This window comes from Hemicordylus capensis, chromosome 3 (genome assembly GCF_027244095.1).
Source record: "Hemicordylus capensis ecotype Gifberg chromosome 3, rHemCap1.1.pri, whole genome shotgun sequence".
In the NCBI taxonomy this organism is placed as follows: Eukaryota; Metazoa; Chordata; class Lepidosauria; order Squamata; family Cordylidae; genus Hemicordylus; species Hemicordylus capensis.
Genome location: NC_069659.1, coordinates 287,469,858 through 287,495,921, shown reverse-complemented (window position 1 = coordinate 287,495,921; position 26,064 = coordinate 287,469,858). Strand labels below are relative to the sequence as shown.

General features: G+C 46.9%; 1 protein-coding gene across 1 annotated transcript; it reads right to left on the bottom strand.

The window, feature by feature from the left end:
- Positions 1–740: 740 nt before the first annotated feature.
- On the bottom strand, positions 741–25,996 carry PI4K2A (phosphatidylinositol 4-kinase type 2 alpha). Its single transcript, XM_053312480.1, has 9 exons — positions 25,414–25,996; positions 7,190–7,390; positions 5,575–5,706; positions 5,194–5,347; positions 4,780–4,841; positions 3,390–3,489; positions 2,795–2,928; positions 2,568–2,627; positions 741–2,436 (listed from the first exon to the last, which is right to left on the bottom strand). The coding sequence occupies exons 1-9, from the start codon at positions 25,849–25,851 to the stop codon at positions 2,275–2,277; spliced, it is 1,443 nt and encodes a 480-aa protein (XP_053168455.1). The 5' UTR covers positions 25,852–25,996; the 3' UTR covers positions 741–2,274.
- Between the last annotated feature and the right edge of the window lie 68 nt (positions 25,997–26,064).

The following is a 26,064-nucleotide window of genomic DNA, read 5'->3' as shown; positions in this document are numbered from 1 at the left end:
ACTGAGTTGCCAGGGAGTGTACTACTTTCCCTTCTGCTGCTATCTAGAGCTGGTAAGTAGGCTGGCATGCTGGATGGTAGGAAGTTTAGCCAGGGCATACTTTACACCTACAACCCTTCTTTTATAGCATGGAAGCCCAAGAATTTGAAAGAGGAAAGCAGAACAAAATAGCAAGGCTCCAGTAATTGTTCAAAACAGCTGTGTGCAGATGCCTAGCACTGTTTACTTCATTGTTAAAGATCTGGCTGAAACAGCAGCATCCAATACAAGCAGCTACATATTTCATAAAGATGGTGGGTGACTTTTTTCCTTTCAGCTATACACAGTTTTAAAGTCCCTTAAAACTTTGCATGACTAAAGTGTAAACATTAACAGGTCAAGGCAATGGGGGTGTAATTTTTAATGCTAAATGCAACTAAACCAGGCTGGAATGTATGATTTACCCTCATAGCAGCTGTGAAAGGAACAGGAGGAGCTTTAGCTTCTAACAGGACAATTCCTCCTATCCTGCTTTATAACAAACACCCAAAGCAACAGGGAGAGACTTCCTGCTGGTCTATGTATAAGAGACTATAATTTTTTTAAAAAGAGAAGATCCAGACTGCACAAGGCGGCGGCAGGCAGAGGCACAGTGGCAACCAATAGCAGAGAGAGGAGCAGGAGGAGGAGGGAGGAAAGGAGAGAGCAGTTCGTTAATTCTAGCAGACATCTTAAAAATTAAAAAAAAGACACGAGACGTGTTCTGCAACTGCAGACCTGTTATGAAGATACTTGCATTGATTTAAATATATTACATACGTTTTCTACAGTGCATAAGAACAATACATTTCAATTCAGGCTGGCAAGAGGAAAAGTATCCCTTGGTGCCAAGTACAGCAGCTTCAGCCTGGCACCTCGGGCATGGAGCAGGGAACTGACACTCCACCCAGGAATATCAGAAGGCAGACCCCATTTATAAGATACCAGCCCCCTGGCCAGAACAAGAGGGAAGCTGGGTTTGACTTGGCACGAAGCCTCTCCTATCAGGTCTGGGCAGCAGCCAAGTTACCAACACCCAAGGAGAAGCCAGGATACTAATTGACAATATCCAGATGGTAAGTTCTTGCCATGGATTTAGCACAGTAGCTTCCAGAAAGCAACATTCATAGTACCATTCCACTGTACACAAGGTATAGGCTCAGTATGGAAGTGGCCCTAACCTCAGGTTGCAGGGGAAATAGGATGGCCCCACCCACGCCAACTTCCCACACAGAATCCTTCCCCGATTGTCAATGCTCAAACCCAGGCCAGGGGATGTTTCCACTTTCACAGGAAGATGGAGGCAGCAGCCCCGGACAATCGCCTCTTCTTTTCCCAGCTGCTCTTCTAGAGGGGCAAGCCAGCTACGACTCCAAGGACCATGGGGTATAAGTGACTAGCCCAAGGCAACAGTGCTACAATATTACCTCCTCACTTGCAGTGGGACTGAGTATATGCACAGGGGGTGGATGATTTAAAATCAAATTAAAATCTTCTGCTTGAGGCCTTCACTCCCTCACTGCATGAAGTAAGGGCAGTACAACCATACTCTCCCTCTCTAGGGCTCTCTTGCAGTACCCACATCTCCAGCATTTATCACTGCTCCCAGCAGGCAGCAGCAGTTACCAACAAACTTAGAAGCTCAAGCTCATCCCTCTGTCCCCATGTGGATTCCTCCAGTAGCAGCCAGTTACAGCCCGGCTCCATACAGGGCCATAAGAGACTACTCTTACGGTCCCGAGAGACTACTAATACACACAGCACTAGGAGCAGCTCCATAGGACCAAGGACAGCAGAGCAAGCCCAGTGGGGCACACGGGCCCCACCCTCTTCAGCAGCATAAACAAGAGGGTGCCGTCAGGGAGAAAGAAATAAAGGCTGGTAGTTGCACACAGAGCAGTAGCACTTCCATCCCATTCAGGGACTCCACTTGCCACCAGCTTTCCCCGGTGGAAGACCTGCTCTCCATGCAGATGGACAGGAGGGAAGTGCCTTCAGACCCAAGGGTGCGGCATGCAAGCACCTGCTCAGAGATGCTGCCAAGCGGAGGCTGGGGAGCAGGCATGTCCAACCCGCCGTGAGGGGGAGCAGCAGTCAGTCTGACGAAGGACTCTCCTTCCTGCTGGGAATGTGCAGAGTTGAGGCCAACTGGAGCACCTGCTTGCATCTCCCACAGCCTCAGTCTGGAGGATTGGCTGCCCACTGCCAAGTGATCCCCTCTGGCCTCATGTTCTTCAAGGAGTGCAGGGGCAACTGCTACCACCAGGAGAAGAAGGGCTTGCGGCTCTGGAAGCTTTGCGTGTAGGACTCACTGGCAGAACGCTGATGCGAGCGAGCGGTCTCGACTATGACAGGAGGCATCTGGACCAGGTGGAGCGGGCTCTTCCCATCTTTCAAGGCCTGTGTCAAATTCAGAATCTGGGAACAGAAGGGAGAAGCTGTGTCAGGAGCCCACATCACTCCAGCTGTGAACAGAGGCTTTAGTGTGGTATGCAAAGATAGCCCAGGGCCTTGTGGAAGCCTGCTCTTTCTTAGTGGAAGTAGCTTACCTGACCACGCATGACAGCAATTTGCTTGTGGAACTGGCCCCTGTCAAAACCAGGATCCTTCTAGAAAAGAAAAAGGAGAGGGGCAAATCCCATTAGGATGGTGCTGGATCCAGATCTCTGCTCTCTCCATAAAGTGAAGAGTGTGTGCAGTCACATTTCCGTGGCACACACGCAAGTGCATTGTTCACGTAGGTCACAGATATACTTGTCCTGCTGCCTCTACTTACCTTAAAGAGTTCGTAGAGATCTTCTTCCAGATCCTTGACAAAATTGGGGTCTGAAATCTTTGGCAGGATCAGGTCCTTGATCTCCTGGGAGAAGGGCACCTTGGCCTGTGGCAGCCATGCCCAGTAGAAAGGGTCTTGGAGAACACAGAAGGCAAATAAATATTAAAATCTGACTAGTCACTAGGGTAGTCACCTTAAGTGGCACAGTGGGGAAATGCTTGACTAACAAGCAGAAGGTTGCCGGTTCGAATTCCCACTGGTACTATACCAGGCAGCAGCGATATAGGAAGATGTTGAAAGGCATCATCTCATGCTGTGCGGGAGGAGGCAATGATAAACCCCTCCTGTCTACCAAAGAAAACCATAGGGCTCTGTGGGATGTCAGGAGTTGAAATCTACTTGACAGCACACTTTACCTTTGCCACTAGGGCAACGTGCTTCAAGGGCAACCGGAGATGTCTCAGGCTGGTAATATAGGACTGAACAGCCTGAGCTCTACAGGGGCACACCAGGTGCTTATCATTGAAGCACACCCAGATAAGCCAGAAATCCTCAGCATGAACCTAACTAGATTTTACAGAATGCAGGTACTTACACGCTCTCCAGGAATCTGGATGCTTGAGGGGGAAAGCTAGACCGTTGTCAATAGCTGCTAGTTTAATTATTGGCTCTTTTACCACCACCCATTCCGAGTCCTGCAAAGAAAAGAACATTGAGCCAGGGAAGGATACTACTCCCATCAATCCATTAGCAAGCCAACTAAGTGCATTGGTTAGAACAAGACTGCACAACTTGGGCCCTCCAGCTGTTAGACTACAACTCCCATCATCCACAGCCATGGTGGCCAACAGTCAGGGACAATGGGAGTTGCAGTCCAACAGCTGGAGGGCTGGACTTGTGCAGCACTACATAAACCAATGCATTGGTTAGAGCAGGGCTGTTCAACTTTGGACCTCCAGATGTTTTTGGACTACAAAACCAGCCACAATGACCAATAGTTAAGGATTATGGGAGTGGGCGGCCAACATCTGCAGGAGGGCTAAAGTTGAGCCCTGGGTTAGAGCGTCTTCTGGGATTTTCCCTCACTGGTCAACACATTAGACACGGATCATCCCACTAGGGGTTCTGGCCTACCCCTCCTCCAAAGCCTTCTGCCTCTTTATGCCAAGGACCAAAGGGAGCCCAAGATTTATTACTGGGCAGTGGAAAACTAGGAACATTGACACTACCTCTTTTCTCTCTTCTCCCTACTTTGCCCCTTGCAAGTCTACAGGTGCCAAGATGCCAACAGGCACCTCTCTGTGCCTTGACCCTCACTGCCATGGGTCAAACCTTCGACCTTTCATACCTTGATACAGGTTCTCACCCTGAAGACCAAAATGTCCAATATTCCTGCTCATCATCCATATGGATTCACAGGGTATAACTAAGAACATTTCACCCAACAAGTAGCAAGTCATAGCACAGTCTGCAATAGGCATGCCTAACTAACATGGATCTAACTGCTGTCAAGTTTGACAGAGCCATTACCCTAAGCCCTATACAAGGGTTAGAGTGTAGAAGCTGTACCCAAGAGCCTGTTAGCAACTTCAGCCTCCCAGATACATGCTTGTTGGCCAGTGCGCACATGTGCACACCCACCCACCAGTACCCAAGTAGAGAGTATGAGAGAACTTCTCTCCAGGATGATGGGATGCCAGCCTTACATCATGGGGAGACTCTTTCCCAAGTACAGCATTTATCTGAAGAGACAAATTCTGTACTCTGGTACAGCAGGGGGATAGTTCGCCAAGCACATTGGCATGTGAGGTCGAGTTTGGTGGCACACTCTCATGGCTGCTGCCCCAGGGGAAAGGTCTGTGGCCCGGGCCGCTGCCTGCTGACCTCTTCCAATCTCTCACTGCCTGCTACTGTGGGAAACATTAGGTGTAGAGGGGTCCTAAGAGGTACTGCCACAGCAGCAAGCAACAATGGGTCCCACTCACCCGCACACTTGTGCTGTCCAGGGGGCAGTCATACTTGATTAGCCAGTTGTCATTACCTCTGTCTGTGGAGGAACAGACAACGCACCGATAAGAGGCAGAGAAGCACCACACCACAGTTAGCAAGCCCCACATGCTTTAGAGTATTTAAGCTGCAGGCTTACAGTGTTTCAGCAGCTCTTCTTCCCCTCTACTTGGGAGGGGCCTGAGGGCCTGGGACAGTCAGCTACTTGGGCGCATGGTAGGGCTCCATGTGAGAGTTCCTGAGCCAACGGCCTGCAAGCTCTCCACTTTAGGCACAAGTATTTACAGAGACCCTTATGTCCACAAAAAGCCAAGGGGGCAACATGTGAACTCCCCCAACCAGTTCTCAGCCAGCACCCCAACCCAAGGGCCGGGAGCTAGTACAGAACTTACCAGTATTGCGAATGATATAGTCCAACACCACCAATCTCTCAAATTGCAGCAGCAACTGGCGGTTAGTGTTCTCAGGGAGTGGCTCAGCCTCAAAGCGCCGCAGCCAGTAATCCGCATCCTTGTAGCCTTCCACAAAGAGCTGGAAGGAGCCCACCTGGAAGCACAGAAGCAGCTTAGTTAAGAGACAGGCCCGGCACAGAGACACCAACACTTCCAGATACTTTAAACCAAGGATTGTCAATGCTGGGTCCCCAGATGTTATTGGACTTCAACTCCCATAATCCCCAACCAAAGGCCACTGGGGCTGGGGATTATGGGAGTTGAAGTCCAATAACATCTGGGGACCCAACACTGAGAATCCCTGCTTTAAACCACCCTTACCTTTGGAGGAAGCCCAATTCGGTTAAACCTCTGCCCGACTTTTGGCACTTTCTCCAGGGCCAGGCGTTTGCCCCGGGACTTCACTCTATCAATGGCGCTGTAGTTAAATGTTTCACTGGCCAAATACACTACCTGTGGCCAAGGAGAAGAGATTATTCAAACTTAAGAGTTTATAAGCAGTTCACAACATGTTCTCACTCACCTATTTACAGAACAGGTTGCACAGATGCAAGCATAACCAGACCTAAAAGAATTCTCCTCAGATGTCCTAAATATCACAAGGGGGTTAGAGGGAAGTATCAAGCCCCCATCAACCAATACTCATGTTTGGAAAAAAGATGTCTAACATTCAGGGCTGGTGCTTATGGCTACTGTCTCATCCTCACCATCACTATCCATATAACTCTTTCTTCTATTCTACCTCTAACACATGCAATTGCTATCCAAAGGAAGGAGGTAAGTTTCAAGGGTACACACTGAGCATGTTTGGCACATTATAATAACGTCCACAACTCCCAACAGTGGGTTTTTTGTCTCCAGAGTACAGGTGTACCTCGATATTTGCAGATTCAATATCCACAGGCCACCTGTCTGTATGCCAATTTAGTTGTTGCAGGAGGTAGTTTTGACTATTCACAGTTTTCTACCCTCCACGATAACTCTGTTGTCCCAGCCACTTGTGGGGCCTCTTTAATACTCTGAACATCAACTGGGAAGTGGGGAGGCTTAAAGAGGCCCTGTGAGTGACCGAGTGCCTCTTGTGCTTCCAGTTGGGAAGCAGGGAGAGTAGCTATTTGAGAGGCAGTGTGAGTGGTGGGATGCCCTTCCCGCCACCTCTATAAGCCTCCCTGCTTCCCATCCAGGAAGCGGGGAGGCTTAAAGAGGCAGCGAGAAAGGAACCCCGCCACTCACACTTCCTCTTAAAACATCACAGCTAGAAAGCAAGCCCACTTAGGAATGTAGGAAGCTGCCATATACTGAGTCAGACCATTGGTCCATCTCGCTCAGTATTGTCTACACAGACTGGCAGCAGCTTTTCCATGGTTGCAGACAGGAATCTCTCTCAGCCCTATCTTGGAGATACTAGGGAGGGAACTTGGAACCTTCTGCTCTTCCCAGAGCGGCTCCATCCCCTGAGGGGAATATCTTACAGTGCTCACACTTCTAGTCTCCCATCCAAATACAACCAGGGTGGACCCTGCTTAGCTAAGGGGACAAGTCATGCTTGCTACCACAAGATCAGCTCTCCTCTCAGCTGGGAAGGCTTTAAGAGGTAGCACAAGTGGCTGGGTGCCTCTCCCATCACCTCTTTAAGCCTCCCTGTATGCCAGCTGGGAAGGAAAGCAGTTATTTAAAAAAACCCACTGATGTACACACACACACACACACACACACACACACCTTCAATCTGAACTCAAAGCCACAATGTCTTCCTGTATTAGGAATGAGTATTATCCAGTAGACCTTTACAGGAGCACAAGTGGAATGAGAAACAGGATGGGGCATTTTACTGGAAAACAAAAGTAGTTTGGAAAAGCTGGAACCAGGAAAGGAGTCCCTAAGCAGGCCTCCCACCCCATTAAATCCTAGATTTCCTCCCCTATTACAAGCTCACCTTTGTGCGAGGAACAATGTTCAGTTCCAGCTTCTGGTCAACAAGGCTAGCACCTGCCTCAGACAGATATCCCTGGTTGAGGACAAGGCAGTCCCTCCCAAAACAGCAAGGACAGCAAAGTTTCTGCAGCCATTTTGTCCACTTGGGATTCAGATGCCCGTAGGGTTCCTCATTCTTAGGTTTGAACACACCTATGATTTTCTGAGAGACACAAATGAAAGAGATTGAGGAATAAAAAGCAAGCAAAGCAAGCACACAAATCCAACACACAAATCTGGCAAAGCACCAGGCTCCTGACAGATAAGATTAATATTGTGGAGGAAGGAGGCTACATGTTTGCAGGAACACTTCTTCTTACAGATGCACCCATCATAAGGGGCCTATCACCCCACTGCTTAAGAGCAAGCTTTTGGCATATAGTTCTTTTCTCTCCAAGAATTCAGGCAGCCAAAGCAGAGTTTCAACTTCTGCAGCCATACATTCCTCAGAACAATCTGTTCTTACTAACAGTGGGTCTCAGAGACATCACTAGAAGAGAATTAATTTAGGTGCAAAGTGACCAGCCAACTAGGCTGATCTCTTCCAGCTCCTGGGACACACCACTTGAAGCCTACTCAGGCAAGAGGAGAAGTAGACCAGAGAAGGTAGCAAATTTTTCACAGAGTGTGGCATGTATGATTATCTGTTCAATGGGCAGAAATCATGGGTATGTGTTTGATGCAAGGAGCTCCTGGCTCTCAGAGAACAGGTTCATTTCTCGAAGCTGTGGCTGATCTGGAGAAGCTCAGAGAGTCAGGTACATAGATGAGACCTTCAAGGATGTGATAGAGGCATCCCACTCCCAGGCTGCTCACTCCTCTGCTGTCAGGGAGAAGGGAGGTCCCGGGGAAGGAGGACAGCATTCCGAGGAAGAGAGAGACACTCCCTTAGAAGGGATCGCGTCAGTGGATGAGGAGCCTATATCCTCTCACACAGGGGACAGTCCTCATGGGGAGGGGGACATTCTAGTAGTGGGCTATTCAATCATTGGGACATAAAGAGATGGGTCTGTGACCTGCATGTAGACCACATGGTGATTTGACTGCCTGGTGCGAAGGCTGCAGATGTCACACAGTGTCTATATAAGCTGTTAGGCAGTACTGGGCAGGAATCAGCTGTCATGGTGCACATTGGCACCACCAGTGTTGGGAAATGTAGCTGGGAGTTCCTGGAAGCCAAATTTAGGCTGCCAGATAGCATATTGAAGTCATAAGAACAGCCCTGCTGGATCAGGCCAAAGACCTATCTAGTGCAGCATCCTGTTTTACACATTGGCCCACCTGATGCCTCTGGGAAGTCCACAGGCAAGAGCTGAAGGCATGCCCTCTCTCCCACTGTTACTGGTATATAGAGGCATCTTGCTTCTGAGGCTGGGGGTGGTCTATAGCCCTCAGACTTGTAGCCATCAATAGACTTGTCCTCCATGAATTTATCTAAACCCTTTTTAAAGCCATCCAGGCTGTTGGCTGTCACCACATCTTGTGGCAGAGAATTCCATAGGTTGATTGTGCATTGTGTGAAAAAGTACATCCTTTTGTCAGTCCCAGGTTCCTTGGCAATCATTTTCATGGGATGACCCCTGCTTCTAGTGTTATGTGAGAGGGAGAAGAACTGTCTATCAACTTTCTCCAGACTATGCATGATTTTATAGACCTCTGTCATGTCTCCCCTCAGTTACCTATTTTCTAAACTAAAAAGCCTCAGGTGTTGGAGCCTTGCCTCATGAGAAAGGTGCTCTAGGCCCCTGACCATCTTGGTTGCTGTCTTCTAGGGATGTGCAGACAAGTTTGGTGTTGAACCGGTTCGGTTCAACTGTTCGGCGTCAAACCGAACCACCAGTCCAACCCTGGATCAAACCCACCTGGCCAGTTCACAATTTTTAAATTATTATTTTTCTCAAGCCGACCCAACTTCACTTGGGTCAAAGGGGGGGGGGGTCTACAGAGGTTCCCCCTCCCCTGCTGGCCTCTTTTAGTAAATAATTTTTTTAAAAAAATAGACCATTCAGTCGTTCTTCGGTCAGTTTTTGGGCTTTCCCCCCGGCATGGCAGCCATTTTGGAGGTCATCGCACCTGCGCAATGGGCCTTTGCGTGGCCTGGCATGATCCATGATTTTTTTTTACTAAGAGAGGCCTGCGAGGGGAGGGGAAACCTCCATGGACACCCACCCCTTCGCTGTTGCCTCGGACAACTCCCCTGGAAGGGGTAGGTTTGTGCCCCTGGAAGGGGTAGGTTTGTGTGTGTGTGCGGGGGGGTGTTAAATAAAAAAGCTTGTGAAACCCCACCCCCGGGCCAAACTGAATGGGGAGATTTCAAGGGGGTGCCGGACCGACCCGACCCAGTCCGGTTCCAGTTCAGACTTGAACCAGCCGGTTCCATGCACACCCATACCGTCTTACGCACCTTTTCCAGTTCTACAATGTCTTTCTTAATATATGGTAAACAGAACTGTACGTAGTACTCCAAATGTGGCCACACCACATCTTAGCATAAGAGTATTATAATATTAGCAGTTTTATAATACATAAGTATTTTCAAACCCCTTAAGATTCCAAGCATAGAACTGGCCTTTTTCACAGCTGCCACACATTGAGTCAGCTCTTTCAACAAGCTGTCCACCACGGCCCCAAGATCCCTCTCGTCAGTCACTTACAGCTCAGACCTCATCACTGTATAAGTTGAGGTTCTTTGTCCCAATATGCATCACTTTACACTTGCTAACACTGAAATGCATTTGCCATTTTGTTGCTCACTCACCCAGTTTGGAAATATCCTTTTGGAGCTCCTCACAATCTCTTTTGGATTTCACTACTCTAAATAGTTTAGTGTCATCTACAAATACGGTAGCCACCTAATGGCGCAGCTGGAAAATGACTTGACTAGCAAGCCAGAGGTTGCCGGTTTGAATCCCCACTGGTATGTTTCCCGGACTATGGGAAACACCTATATTGGCAGCAGCGATAAAGGAAGATGCTGAAAGGCATCATCTCATACTGTGCGAGAGATGACAATGGTAAACCTCTCCTGTAGTCTACCAAATAAAACCACAGGGCTCTGTGGTCACCAGGAGTCGACACCAACTCGATGGCACACTTTACTTTTACAAATTCAGCCCTTTGCCGCTTACCCCAACTTCTAGATAGTTTATGAACAGGTTAAAGAGCACTGGTCCTAGTACAGATCCCTGGAGGACTCCACTCACTTCCCTCCATTTAGAGAACTACCCTCTGTTTCCTGTCCTTCAACCAGTTACCAATCCACACATGAACCTGTCTCTTTATCCCATGACTGCTAAGTTTTCTCAGGAATCTTTGAGGAGGAACCTTTGTTGAGAGCTTTTTGAAAGTCCAGGTATACAGTGTCAACTGGATCACCTTTATTTACACACCTGTTGACATTTTCAAAGAACGCCAAAAAGTTAGTGAAGCAAGATTTACCTTTGCAAAAGCCATGCTGGCTCTCCTTCAGCAGGGCCTGTTCTTCTATATGCTTAACAATTTTATCCTTGAGAATGCTTTCCAGCAAATTGCCTGCAACAGACATTAAGCTAACCAGTCTGCAATTTACTGGATCCCCTTTTGAAAATTGGTGTTACATTAGCTACTTTCCAGTCCTCCAGTAAAGAGCCGGATTGCAGGGACAAGTTACACATTTTTGCAAGGAGGTTGGCAGTCTCACATCTGAGTTCTTTAAGGACTCTTGGGTGGATGCCATCTGGCAGTTTAGAACACATGATGGTTTAGAACACTTCTGTCACCTCTATCTGACTCAGTTCTTTAGCCTCTGTCCCCAAGAAGCTCAGTTCAGGCTCAGTATCCTCTGCCGTAAATATAGATGCAAAGAATACATTTAGCTTTTCTGCACTCTCAGTATCCTCCTTAATAAGCCCTTTCACTCCCTCATCATCTAACGGTCCAGCCGCCTCCCTGGCAGTTTTCCTGCTTCTGATGTATTTAAAGAAGTTTGTGTTAGTCCTCTTGATGCTTTTAGTTAAATGTACCCCAAACTCTTTTTGCCTCCCTTATTGTCTCCTTGCATTTCTCTTGCTAGAGTTTGTGTTGCTTCTGTTATCTCCATTTGGGCCGGCCTTCCAATTTCTGAAGGGATTTTTCTTCCCTGTTATAGCTTCCTTGACTTTGTTAGCCATGCTGGCATTATCCTGGACGGTCGTACCTTTCCTGCAGTGGCACAATGAGAATGCTAGTGGCCCACCCAGCCTTCCACCGCTGGCCCCCACTCCCCCAGCCATGCTCTTGCATCAGACATCAGACACGCAGGGGGCATGGTCGCATTTGCAAACAGGGCTGCATGCCCCATTTGCAAGTAAATTATAGCCAGTGCTGTGTTAACAAGCAGGCAAAGGCACTGCCTCTGCAAAGGCAAGGAAACGCATTCCCAGCCAGGCTGTGTGAAACCAGCGCTGGCTGAAGCTTCTCAAAAACAGAGCCACACGGTTTTGCAGATGCACCCCCTGCATATCTGATGTCAGACACAGGGGTGTGGCTGGGGAACCAGCCGCGGCCCCTGGGCGTGGCGGCCCAGATTCTTTGAACACCCCACCCCCACCCCCGCACGCAATGGTGGCTCCGCCCCCGGTTTCCTCCTTTTTGGTATGCATTCTGTTGTGTTTGTGTTTCTGTTGTGATTTTAAATAAACTCCATGCTTTGGGGAGTGAAGTGACTCTCTTGATTTCCCCTGTCAGTTTTGTTTTCACCAAACTCCTCATTTTATTTATTTATTTATTTGATTTATATACCAAAAATGGCTCAGGGTGGTTTTAGAGATGGAGATAAATTCATGGAGGACAAATCGATCAGTGGCTACCAGTCTAGTGCCCCTATAGGCCACCTCCATCCCAAGAGGCAAGAAGTCTCTAAATACCAGTTGCAGGGGAGAGGGCAAGCCCTCAGGTGTTGCCTATGGACTTCCCAAAGGTGGGCCACTATGTGATATAGGATGCTGGACTAGATAGGCCTTGGGCCTGATCCAGTAGGGCTGTTCTTATGTTCACACCACCACTTTCCATTTCTGCCAAGGAAAAAACCAGTCCCAGGAAACAACACTATATATGGTGAGATTTGAAGCACCAGGACCGAGTGTGATCAACAGCCTCAAACTGGCGTGAAACTGCTGGGGAAAGGAGCAAGAGCAGGACATACAAGAGTGCTCAGAAAGGCAGGCACCCCCACAGGCTGCCCTCTACCTTCTCAAACCTGGGTCCCTTCTAAAGGGGTCTTGTGGTAGCAAGCATGACTTGTTCCCTTATAGCTATGCAGGGTCTGCCCTGGTTGCATATAAATGGGAGATGTGTGTGCACTGTAAGATATGGGGATGGAGCCGCTCTGGGAAGAACAGAAGGTTCCAAGTTCCCTCCCTGGCATCTCCAAGAGAGGGCTGAGAGAGATTCCTGCCTGCAACCTTGGAGAAGCTGCTGCCAGTCTGTGAAGACAATACTGAGCGAGATGGACCAAGGGTCTGACTCAGTCTATGGCAGCATTCTATGTTCCTATGTGTGGCTCTCAGCGGCAGTGCAGTGGCAAGCCCACTTAGGAGCCTGCTGCTTAGCCTGGGTTTGGGGGGCGAGGTTGCCCCCAAAGCAGGTTAAACGAGTCTCCTGCAGCAGAGAGACAATCTCCCCCCTCTTGGAAACAACAGCTTTGTGTTACCTTATACACAATGGTAATACAGGAAGTCCTCAACTTACAAACTTGTTGTGTTCCAAAAATTTGTTTGTATGCATATCATCCCCAAGAGAAATGAATTGTTTGTATGTGCAGGTTAGCATTTGTAAATTGGGAACTTGATTAGTATGCTAAGCAGCCTCCACCCTGGTTGTATTTGAATGGGAGAATACTGTGAGCACTCTGAGATATTCCCCTTAGGGGATGGAGCCGCTCTGGGAAGAGCATCTAGGTTCCAATTTCCCTCCCTGGCTTCTCCAAGATAGGGCTGAGAGAGATTCCTGCCTGCAGCCTTGGAGAAGCTGCTGCCAGTTTGTGTAGACAATACTGAGCGAGAGGGACCAATGGTCTGACTCAGTATATGGCAGCTTCCTATGTACCCTGGTTCCTGAACACTTCTGCCCACTAACAGGCATCTCTTCAGAAAGTGAGCACAGAGAATCCTCACACACAACTGCTCATCGCTGGGTGTAGTGAAATACTGACCAGTGTGGCAAAAGAGGCCTAGAATAGAGAAACACAGATTTCCTTCTTAAACCAAACAAGGGAAGGAGCTTATCTAGCGAGAAGCTTCCACATGCCCCCTAGTTTTCTACAGCTCCTATGTTTAGCATAGCAACTTGGGTGGATATCATGCTAAACCCCTGCAGCTAAAAGGAAGTGACTTTGGCTCTGGTTGCTGTTGAATCCTCCCCCCTCCCAAATACTCCCCATGCAAGTATTTTGCCCCCTGCATCCAGGGGCTGGGGCCCAACTTCAAAGCAGTGATTCCCAGTCCAAGTTTCATCCACAGCATTACAACAGGAAGAAAGAGAAGTTTTTACCTGCTGGCTGATGGTGGATTACACAAACACCACACAGACCTGATGGGTAGAAGCTTGCCTGTCTGCATATTATCCCAGGCTGGGGGAGCAAGTTTATACTCTCTTTGCCTCAGAAAAGTTGAGGTGTTCTTGGACAGGACATAAGGACACTGCCAACAAGGAAAATAGCCTGAGCAAAGAACTCTATGAAGAGACTGTCAGGAGCACAGGAATCAGAAGGCATTTTAAACCACTGGAATTTAACTGCTTTCAGTATCTTTCCAACAAGACTAACCGAGTATCCCAATGGAAGACAGCTACAGCAGGCTATTCTCCAAGGACAGAGGTGACTCAATGGAAAGAAGAATAAGTGAAGAATGGTGCCAATTGGTAACTCCCTACCAATGAAACATGGAGGCAGTCCTCAATTGGACCTGTTGACCAGATGTGCCCCCTCCTGGTGCAGAGATCTAGGAGGTGACACAACTTAGAAAAGCTTTTTTTGCACAGCTGATCATTATCCCTCTAAGCACGACCACCAACATCTCACATCTGACTAAGAGGATCTGGAAAGAAAATGGAAGATCACAGATTATCAGGTGCCTGGAGCACCTTCCTTATGAGGCAAGGCTACAGCATCTGGGGCTTTTTAGTTTGGGAAAAAAGGTGACTAAGGGAAAGACATGATAGAGGTGCATAAAGTTATGTACGGAGTAGAGGGAGTGGACAGAGAGAGTTTTGTCTCCCTCTCTCACAACACTAGAACCAGGGGTCATCACGTGAAAAAGGAGGAGGAGAATTTCAGGACCGACAAAAGGAAGTACTTTCCCCAACACAGTGCATTATTAACCTATGGAATTCTCTGCTTCAGCATGTGGTGATGGACTCTAGCTTGCATGGCTTTAAAAGTGGCTTAGGCAAATTCATGGAGGACAGGTCTATCAATGGCTCCTAGTCTGGTGGCTATAAGCCACCTCCAGCTAGGGATGTGCATGGAATCGGTTTGGAGGCCCTTTATGGGCCTCCGAACCAGTTTGATCAACCAGCGGTTCTGCCCGTTTGAAGGCGGGGGCCATACCTTTAAGAGTGGGGTGGGTGCCCTTACCCCTCCCGCCACGTTTCCCCCACCAGTGCTCCATTGAATAAGTTCCCGTTGGGGCGGCAGCACACCTCCCTGCCACCCTGGTGTCCTCCTTGTCCAAATGTTAAGGAAATTCATGGCAGACAGTCTATCAATAGCTACTAGTCTGGCGGTTGTGTGCTATCTCCAGCCTCAGAGGCAAGATGCCTCAATCCCAGTTGCAGGGGAACAACAGCAGGAGAGAGGGCCTGTGGGCTCCGCAGAGGCATCTGGTGGGCCACAGTGTGAAACAGGATGCTGGACTAGATGGGCCTGATCCAGCAGGGCTGTTCTTATGTTCATGATTAACTAGTCTGGTTGCCACCCAGTGTCAGGAGAACTACAGCTCAGAACTAACTGAGAGCAACAAAAAGGGTCATCCAGGTATTTTTAAAGTAGGAGAAAGGAAACTGTAGGCCCACTGCTCAGAAAACATTTTGGTAAAATATGAACAGCTGGTCAACTCCTATTTTTACCTTCTCCTAAGAGGGGAACTATGTACACTTTAAAAAACACCAGCGTAAGTAGTGAGGATGTGTCAGGGTTGCAGTTTGAGATAGATAAGAATTTAGTCAGGAACCATCTGCCTGTTTCAAATTAATTCAAGCCTTCTAAACAAGATGAACTGCACCTAAAAACTTGCTGTTATACTCTCACAACCTTTGTCTATCATCTTCAAGACATCCTGGAGAACTGGCAAGGTGTCACAAGACTGGTGACAGGCTGATGTCCTCCTGATCTTCAAAAAAAGGAAAAAGATCAGGGAAACTACAGACTAGTCAGTCCAACTTAGATACAGGGAAAATACTAGAACAGTCTGCAAGCATCCTGCTAATAATGATGTGATTAGCAGAAATTCAAGACTATTTTTGTTAAATCAGGTTACTAGCTTAGTGGATTATGGGAATGCTGCAAATGTAATTTATCTTGATTTCAGCAAAGTTTCTGACAAAGTTCATTATGATATTTTGGTTAGCAAATTGGTCACATGTGGGCTAGATGATACCACTGTTGGGTAGATTCACAATTGGTTGGAAAACCATTTCAAAGCATGTCCATCAGTGGCTCATCATAAAACTGGAAAGAGGTTTTGAGTGGGAAGCCACAGGGCTTTGTCCTGAGCCTGGTACTCTTCAACATTTTAATCAATAGCTTAGATGAAGGGACAGAGGGAATTCTGTCTGGAGATAGACATCTGATGTTCTCTACCATTCCAAGAATTTCCTGCCAGGCTATTCCTTGCATAAATGCAACAGTATGCAGGTACTATGCCATGTGCAAACCCAGCAGATTTAAGCCTGCTACAATCATTCCTACTATATTTTGACTGTTCCATGGCAATATAAGAATATGTTGGCTGAGGGGAACACTCTGAACGCCTTTTTGCACATTATAGCATGTGTGCATGTAAGATTACTCCAGAGCCATTCTAATGCAAGAATCTCACAACATGGAGAAGGACAATGGTTCTCTAAGCTTCAAAAGGATATCTTAAGAAGAGATGTGGATGGTTATCCAAGGAAACCACAGTTATTTAATTTCTCCCAATACAAATGTCTTGGCTGCAGAATTACAACACATCCAGAGAACTGTGGCCTTGAGTGTTAAGTGCTTAGGTATTTGTGTGGTAGTTACTGACTTTGGCAAGTTTTGCAATATATTCTGCACATGGGGAGTACTCTGAAGGCTCTTGTAGGCTTATTCGCCATCTTCCATTAATCTGATCTTGGATTAGAAACAAGAGTTGATACCACCACATACAAGTGTGCATCTTGCACTTGGAAAGGCTTTAATCATATTCTTACTATTAAGAAACTCTTTATGAAAAGTCCAAGGATGGTAAGTGAAGGGTAGCCCCCTCATCTCACTATGTGGACAATGACATCACCTATCCATATAACAAGCTACTTATTCAGCTACATCACCAGGGAGAGACACACTAAGACAGTGCCAGCATCAAAGAGGGGAGAGCCAGTGGCATCCAGGCATTAAGATAATGAGTTGGGATACCAAGCAGAAAAACTACTTTGCCTGTAATAAGCTGTACATTTTACAATTCCTTTCTGATCCTCTAGAGTCCTATTCTTTCATTGTGAAAAAAGATTCCTCTGCCATTCTATACTGCAGAGACAGAAATCAAGAGGCATTCAAGTTCTTACATCAGGGTGACTCAACAGGATGCTGTTCAGTCATGAGCCAAAGTAGTGGGGAATCCCAGAAAAGGAAAGAGCACAAAAAAACAGGATCTGGAATATAGGCAGGAGACTCTCCCCACCCACTCTAACCAGACAGAATTGTTGCTGAAGTACCTCACCAAGTCCAATACTTCCACACAGATTTCTCCAGGGCTACCTTAGCCACATCATTCCCCAAAAAGAAAGAAAGCTTAGTTAAGGTTCATATATCAAACACTCTGGAGCAGCTTCCAGGCATTGATCTGAATGAAAGAAGGGGGTGGGAGAGAGAGAGAGAAATACTGGATGCAGCATTAGCTGATCTCATCCCCACTTACCTAAAAGCATCATGCCGTTTGCTGCCTACACTATAGGCTGGCTCGTTCCAAGGGCACACTATCAGCAGGTCAACAATTCTTCACAGCTGAGACTGCAACAAAGGCAACATGGGAGCCAGTGTGGTGTAGTGGTTAGAGTGTTGGACTAGGACTGGGACGACCTGAGTTCAAATCCCTATTCAGCCATGAAACTCACTGGGTGACTCTGGGCCAGTCATGTGTCTCTCAGCCCGACCTACCGCACAGGGTTGTTGTATATAACCATGCACACTGCTCTGGGCTCCCTAGAGGAAGAGCGGGATATAAAATGCAATAAATAAATAATAAAACATACATATGACATCTATGGTGAAATCTGGTATTTTCTGCAGAATCCTGAATATTCTAGACCTCATGACGACCAATGAAGCCCCTGAAAATGCATAGTTAAGTTATGTTAAAAAGACTTGGAAACCAGAGTACACTAGAAAGCGGCAAGTCTGTTCAGAGAAGAAGGTAAAATGATAATGAGAGATGGCAAGAAGGCAGAGCTGCTTAACTCATTTTGCATCTGTCTTTTCAAACAAGAGAAATGTAGCCCGACCAGGCAACAGTTTCACCAACTAAGAAAGGAGAATATGGCCTTTAAGCTACATAGAGAGATACGAGAACATCTAGCTATTTAAATTCATTTCAAGTCTCTAGAGCCAGATGATTTATTCCTAGGTAGCAGAAGATCAGAGATAGGCAAATGTCCGTTCCCTTCAAGAAGGGGAAAAAGGAGGAGACAGGAAATGGCAGACTGGTCAGCTTGACACCAATACCTGGCAAGATCCCAGAACAAATTATTTAGCAGAATGTCTGTGTGCACTTAGAAAAGAATGGATTAACAGGAGCCTTGTCAAGAACAAGTCATACCAGACTAGTCTTAGCTCTTTGTTTTTATAATGAATTTCTAGTTTAGTAGGTCATGGGAATGCCACAAACATAATGACCTTGATTTCAGCAAAGCATTTGAAAAAGTCTCCCATGATATCCTTGTTGACAAAATGGTAAAGGATGAGCTAAAATGATACTACTACTGTGGATTCACAGTTGGTTGAACAACCATACCCAAGAAGTACTTGTTCATGGTTTCATGTCAACCTGGAGGAATCAAGTGCCATGCCAGGGGACTCTGATGTTCAGCACCTTTATAAGTGTCTTAGATGAGGGAGAAGAGGAGATGCTTATCAAATCTGCAGATAAGATAAATTGGTGGGTGAGAAGAGGAAGTGAACACTTTAGTATAGGAGTTCCCAGCCTTATTTATCATATTTATATACCAACCCATTAATAGACAGGACAGATCTTTTAACAAGCGCACCCCTTCCGTCACAAACTTTCAGCTCACATAACCTATAGATTCTAGAGAGAGAGAGAGAGAGAGAGAGAGAGAGAGAGAGAGAGAGAGAGAGAGAGAGAGAGACTCAAATGTAAATGTTACTGTTGTGAGATTTCAGTCACTGACTTACATCCAGACCAAATTACTCATGAGTACTGCCACTGAAATTAAGAGGACAAATTTACTTCAATGGGAATACTTTGTGCTAATTTTCTGAAATCTGTCAGTCTGGCTGAGGGAAGGGGTATGCAGAGTTTCAGTACAAAGCCAGTCAATCAAGAGCAGAGGAAGAGGGTCTTCATCTTCTTTCCTCCACTTCTGCAATGGACACATGGCTAAAGACGTGTTGGCTTAAAGCTGGCAATCCATTGATGGGGAGCAAATAATGCAGTTGCAGTGTGGGGAGGTAGGAAAGCTCTGAGCACCCCCTGGGAGCCCTTCAAGTGCCTCCATTGGGAATCCTTGCCTTAGAAGACAGAATCAAGACTCGAAATTATCTTGACAGTTTTAATACTGGGCCAAAACCAACAAGCTGACATTCAGAGTCAAATGTAAACCATAGCATTTAGATAAGAAAAGGTGTACAAGAACGGAATGAAGAAGACCTGGCCTGGAAGCAGTGCCTGTGAAGAGGATCTACTGTAGATGTCAGTGAACTACAAATTGAACATGAAGCAGCTGCTAAAAAACCCCACAATCTTGGGCTGCATTCAGAGAGGCATAGTGTCCAGATTGCAAGTAGAAATAATTCCATTCTGCACTGGTCAGAACTTACCAGGAATAGTGTGTCCACTTCTGGGCCCTGCATTTTAGGAAGAAGACTGATAAACTGGAAGAAGTTCAGAGGAGGGCAAAAAGCTGGAGAGAGGGGACTGGAAACCAACCCCAAAAAGAGTTGAAGGAGATAGGTATGGAGAAGAGACTATGATCACCATCTCCAAATATCTGAAGGGCTGTCACACAGAAGGAGCACACTTGTTCTGTTGGTCCTGAAGGCAGAACTAGAACCATTGGGTTTAAGACACAAAGCAGAAGATGCAAGCTAGGCATTCCAACTTTCCTAACTGTACAGGCACTTGGACAATGGAACAGTCTGCCTCATACAGTGATGGGCTCTCCTTTGCTTCAAACAGACTGGACAGCTGTCAGGGATGCTGTGGCAGTTTCCTACACTGACCTAGGGGGTTAGACTAAACCTCTAAGGTCTCTTCCACTGTTCCCTCTAAGATGTGCACATACTCCCACATTTTCTGATGTCCGCTCAGTTAATTTTAGATCCTGCTCAGGTTTAGATCTCACTCTGAATGCATGTGCACACACTGCTTTGATACTGCCACCCAGAACAGAACTCGTTCCACACATAGATGAAGAATTAGAGAGAATGCTGGTCCCTTCCAAGTCCAAAATTCTATGATGAATGCAAGAGGCTGAGGTATCTTCAGTCAACAGAAGTCCCGATCCTTCATCCTACCTATATACACCCTCCCTGCAGCCTCCCCATATTTATTGCTCCTTCTACTATTCCAGGAATCAAGGTCTTGAATATAATATGAGTTTTTAAACACAAACTTCTATGTCCACCAACTACCATCAAAGGTCATAGCAAAGCACAAGAAAAAGCAATGGGAGCCAGGAATTAAAAATGATGGACGCATCAGGTACCATAAATACAGACCTCACTAAGAACTGGGTCCAACTTTGGTTCTGGAAGAAGATGCCTCTCAATATGTCTCCATATACCTAGATGGGGAAACTCTGACAATGTACCAGGATCAGAAGCTTTCTACTTTCACTGCCAGATTTCTAAGCACATTTCTGTGACAACCTGTCTGCTCTCGCTTCCCCTGCAGGCAGTGCATTGCTAATCATGTCAAGTTTTCTGCCTAGTAATGTTCCAATAAACCTGTCCTGGTCATGAAGCATGGGATAAACCAAAAGCAAGGGATGTGTGGATCAAAAAGGTCCTATCAATTAGCAGCAGGCCAAGGTCAATTGCATAGGTTCAATAACACTCCCAGCCCATCTCCAAGGAAATCGGTTAATACCTCCACCCACCCATCCAGGCAGGGCCTAAGCATGAGGATGGGAGAAGAGAGGAGGATATTTTTATCCATGCCCAAAGGCCCAGCATGGACTGCAAGTCATTATCATTAGAAAAATCTGCTGCTAAATTGAGTGTCATGCTTGAGGATGTTAATGCAAATTAGTTTCCCTGTTACTTATATCCAGATCTTGTTCCAGAACCAAACAAGCAGCATTCTGAACAGGGAACTTCCATTTCAAACCCTCTGCTAGAACAGGAAGAGGGTCCATACATTTCTTCAGGAAGATCTAGGACTTGGAGACAGAAGTGTGCCTCCCTATGTTACATGCAGTGTTCCCTCTAACAGGGATTTCCAGATGTTGTTGGCTATTGCAGCTGGGGATGCTGGGAGTTGTAGTCAACATCTGGGAATCCCTGTCAGAGGGAACACTGGTGACATGTGCTCTCAAACTACAAATCTCCGAGAGCTCTCACTGCAGGAAGAGCAAGAAGGGTGTGGCATACACCAACCAACAAGAGGGAGAGACACACACCATAATTTGAGACACAGGTCCCAGGACAATGGGAGCCAGTGCTACCAACAGGATTTATAGATTCCCAAAGAAGTGTGAGCAAATGAGTGAGGCCTCTGCATCTCCAAAATGCATAGAAGCTGCAGCTTGCTGTTTTATTGATATTTGCTCTTAAATCGCTTCTACACACTTTTGTGAGGTTTTCACCTGAAAAGGGGTAACAAGTAAATAAAATAGAAAAATTGACACTAGATTTTAGGGTCTAAAGGACATTTGTCACCTGCATACAAGTGATATAAATGTATACCTCTTTGGCTAGAAATTATTGAATAGCCAGAAGTGTAAAGAGATTACCAAAAGGGGACTAAAAAAGCTAAAAGGCACTGGTCCACCCCACCCCCCAATTTTCCAAGCAGATCAGGCCTTTCATGGGGTAAGGGGGTCTGTCTTAAGTTTGTACCAGGCCCAGAGAAATTATTCTTGGTATTCCATTCAGGCAAGGCCTTACTCCAGAAACATTGACCAAATCCACAGAACTCTAACTACAAATATTATTCTCTAACCATGAGCAAACAAAATTGGGAGAAGCGATGCTGCATTGATCCATTTGCCTGCCTAGGGCAGCAGCGCAAAGGCAAGTCTGACTCATTCCAGCAGCATCTCCCATAAACCCAACTAAGTGGGAAGTGAATTCAAAGCTAGAACCAGACAGAAAGAGGAGACTGAAATGCCGGCACAAGATCTGTGGACAAGGCATTATTGTGTGCAATCAACATGGGAGATTCAGAAAGAGGAAGCCAAGTTAATCTGGTTAGTTGCAATGGGTCACAAGGAGAGCCGTGTGGTGACACACACAGTCAGCCCTCACAGAGGCGTAGAGAATGCCCTGCGGATGACCGGAAACACAGTGCATGCCACTTCCTTAACAAAATGATCAGTTATTCAAGAATGCCTCTTTCCTTATTCTCTCAAAATTAAGGCACACAGGCCAGAATTCATAGATACATGAATAGGCAAGTCTTAAAATTTTCTTTAGATCTAGGTGCCAGTCAATGACACATGACAAAACTGCATGACTAAGTGACATATTATGGAGGAGGAGGTTAGAGGGACTTTTCTTTTTTCCCTTTGCAAGTAAACAGGACTGCCTGAGACAAAAAGATTTTGTTGAATAACTCTCTCTAGATGCCACAGAAAGATTTCTAGGTACCATGGCTCTCTGGGACCTAGGATTTGTCAAGCCCTGTGCACAGGTACAATAATTCAGAGAAGAAAACAACTGTACCCAAGTCAGGAGTGTTCTATACGCAAACAGGACTATATGGACTGCAATTTTAAAAGTGAGAAACTAAGGAATCTAAAAGATTTCCTCCTGTAGCATAAATAAGCATGAATATGAATGATAAATAATCCTCTCCTGATGCATATTTTAAAATGCATTTTGAATAAGCTACAGTATCACCTTAAGTGGCGCAGCGGGGAAATGCCTGACTAACAAGCAGAAGGTTGCCGGTTTGAAACCCCGCTGGTACCATATTGGGGAGCAGCAATATAGGAAGATGCTGAAAAGCATCTCATACTTTGTGGGAGGAGGCAATGGTAAATCCCTCCTGTATTCTACCAAAGAAAACTACAGGGTTCTGTGGGCACCAGGAGTTGAAATCGACTTGATGGCACACTTTAACTTTAGCATTTTCCTGGAGAATCTTTCCCCTACCAGGTACTCTTATAACTGAAGTATAACCCAACCTACTCACACAATTTAAGCTCAGTGTCTCTTATTCTGTCCTTATTAATATCACACCATTAATATGCACAGAGCATTACAGAGTAACAAATGGCATTTATCTGCCCCTAGCAGCTTACAATCCAACATAGTCACAAAGTTGGCTTTTAAAGAGGAAAATAGTTAAGAATCCAAATTAACAGCCCTCAATTGCTGTTAGAAGGGGAATACCAAGAGGAACCCATGATGTTGAAAGCACATTGAGTAAATATTACAATAGTGGTCTGCAATTCTTCACAGCAAAGGGCAAAGTGCAGAGTAAGTGACCTGAAGTTTGAAGAGTGTTACTTTAGGTCATGCTCAAGCTTTTTCTTCCAGTTAGAAATGCCTGGGTCTTTCAGATTGCCTTCTAAATAAAGCCCTCATCACCATCCCAAATTTTCATCAGCCTACACAGACTACAAGTGCAGGACTGAACCCCCAAACCAGATGGTTCAGAGACCCAACCAGTTTTATTCAAGAAGGCAAGAAGATCAGCACACACATGAAGGGAAGTTTAGCAGCTGCTCTAAGGGGTTAATAACCATGCTCTTTGTATAGGATAAACTGCTTTCCAAACATACAGTTGGTAGAATGTCAGCAGGGGAGGGAGTGCTTCCCAGTGTATTGCACAGAGTGTTGCATATACGACTATCTGCCTGAGGGGCAGAAATTGTGGGTGTGCACTTGGTGCAAAGAGTTCCTGACTCTTAGGGAACAGGTTTTCCCCCGCGAAGCCAAGATGGCTGATCTGGAGAAGCTCAGTGAGGTATGTGGACAAGACCCTCAGGGATGTGATAAGAGGCATCCCACCCCTCCCAGGCTAATATCTCCTCTGCTATCATGGAGAATGAAGGTCTCAGGGAAGGAGAACATCAGTCTGAGGAAGAGGGGAATGCTCCCTTAGAAGGGACCCCTTCCTTGGGTGAATGTTTGAGTGAATGTACCCAGTTCTACCCCAAATGGGGTGATATTAAAGCTAGCCAGGTAGCCTGCACCACTTGTAAAAGAGGGCCCACAAGCTGGAGACAATATGTGCTGTTATTTTGTTAAAACACACTTACACCAACTAAGCAATACCAAGGAGTCTTTGCTCCAAACCCAACCAAACACAGGGGCATTGGCAAGGAATTCATAGTTAGTTTATCTAGTACCAGCCATGTACATAGCAATTTACACACACACACACACACACACACACACACACTAGAAGGCAGGTCCCTGCCCTGAGAGGCTTGTAATCAAGATACTGGTAGAAACAAGTCAGAGAAGGAAATTGAAGCAATGGCAAACAAGAGGAGGTCGTCTCCATCCTGGAACTATGCCCAAGATCCTAAACAGCACATATTATTGGAAATACTGTGTACCAATCTAATTCCAGCTTGAACATTTTCCAGCATGACAGTCACGTGGTGCACTGCAGGAGCGTCCTAAGGAGCACCCTGTACCAGTTAACAGCTCAGGACAGCAAGCCCACCTGTCTCCTTATCCATTGTCAAAAAGCCAGAGTGCCAACCACAAACTCATTATGAGGAACAGATGGCCAAAGTAAATGTCAGGGTGGGGTGACAAGCCCCAGACATTCTCCACTGCTCCAAACCACTGAACAGGTCTAGCAGTCCAGGAGAGCAATTGACTCCAGACTGCCATACATAGCTTTAAACTGTAAACACAGACACACACACACACACACACAAAAAAGCTATACTCTGGAACAGCCAATCCACACACTCCGAGATACATTTCACCTAGCAGCATTTCAGTATGTCAGATGCTGCTGTGCCTGCTTTCCAGGCAAGAAAAAATAATACCAATGATTTTACATTTTGAGCAAAATTCCCTAATACTACGGTATTGTATTCACCAAGTCAATCTAAACTCCATATGCAGACCATTCTGTCCTTATGCAGCAGCTGCAATCTCAGTTTATTTCATGACAAGCATCATGCCACTCATATAAATAATAGATGACCTGTTTAAGGGAAAGGCCTACACTCAGCCATCACTCCTGGATGGGAGGGATGCCCCTTACACCTGTACTTAATGGATTTTGTAGTATTTATGTATGGCACAACCAAGAACTATTCAGGCAGCACCAAACAATCTACTGTGAAAAACCAGGCTGGAGCAAACCAAAAGAAAAGGACTAACACACAATGGTCAATTCACCCCACCCAAGCCATAGCAGTGCTACTAAGGGAGGACAAAGGGACTGAAGCCGAGACAACATACGATGACAAGCAAAGGAGCCATGGCATAAAGAAAGCCACCCTGGACTCCAAAGAGTTGGGTTGATTTGAAAACACAAATATATATATATATCTCCATCCTCCTCAGTCCCGGGACCCCGGTGCGCATACTTTCCCCAAGCCCTGGTCTCTCACCCCCTGTGGGTCCTTGACGAAATAGCTGCCACTAGAGCCTTGGTAGATACGCTCTGGATAGATGCCGCGCTCGCTCGCCACTTCTGCCAACCGCACCACCTCGCCGAACTCTGGGTCATCGGGAAACTCGTTCCGGGGCTCCCGCTCCGCGCGGGCTACGGCAGTGGATCCTGCCCCTAGCCCGGCTTGAGCCTGGATCTGGGCCGCCCCACTCGCCCCCACAGCCCCCCGCACCGCGCCCCCACCCCGATCCAGCAGGGGCTGGCGCTCGCGGTCGCGGCCGCCTGAGGGAGACCCGGGTGGGGAGGGACACGGACACGGTCCGGAGGGAATGCTGGGGGCAGTGGGGCAAGGCGGAGAGCGCACGGCACTCCCAGGCAGCCCATAGCCCGGGGTTGAGCCGCGCTCCGGAGACACCAAGGGGCTTGACTCGTCCATGGGCAGGACCGGGGCGCGGATCCAGACCGGGGACTGCCGCACACAGACACGGGCCCGAGCGCTCCCCGACTCAGCGCTGCTCAGTTCGGATCACCTGACACCGGCCCCGCGGCCACCACCGTTTCCGCCAGAGCAGCGTCAGCCAATCACAGTGCGGCCACGCCCCTTATTTACGGAATGCCCGGAAGCCACGCCCACCAAGGATTGCTAGCC

What these genes read in the sequence shown, in the direction of transcription:
- PI4K2A (XM_053312480.1), bottom strand. Translation starts at nt 25,851, where the DNA reads ATGGACGAGTCAAGCCCCTTGGTGTCTCCGGAGCGCGGCTCAACCCCG. An exon ending in CTATATCATTCGCAATACTG is followed by an intron (nt 4,842 to 5,193) that starts GTAAGTTCTGTA and finishes GTTCCTCCACAG; the next exon opens with ACAGAGGTAATGACAACTGG. An exon ending in TGGACAGCACAAGTGTGCGG is followed by an intron (nt 3,490 to 4,779) that starts GTGAGTGGGACC and finishes TTTTCTTTGCAG; the next exon opens with GACTCGGAATGGGTGGTGGT.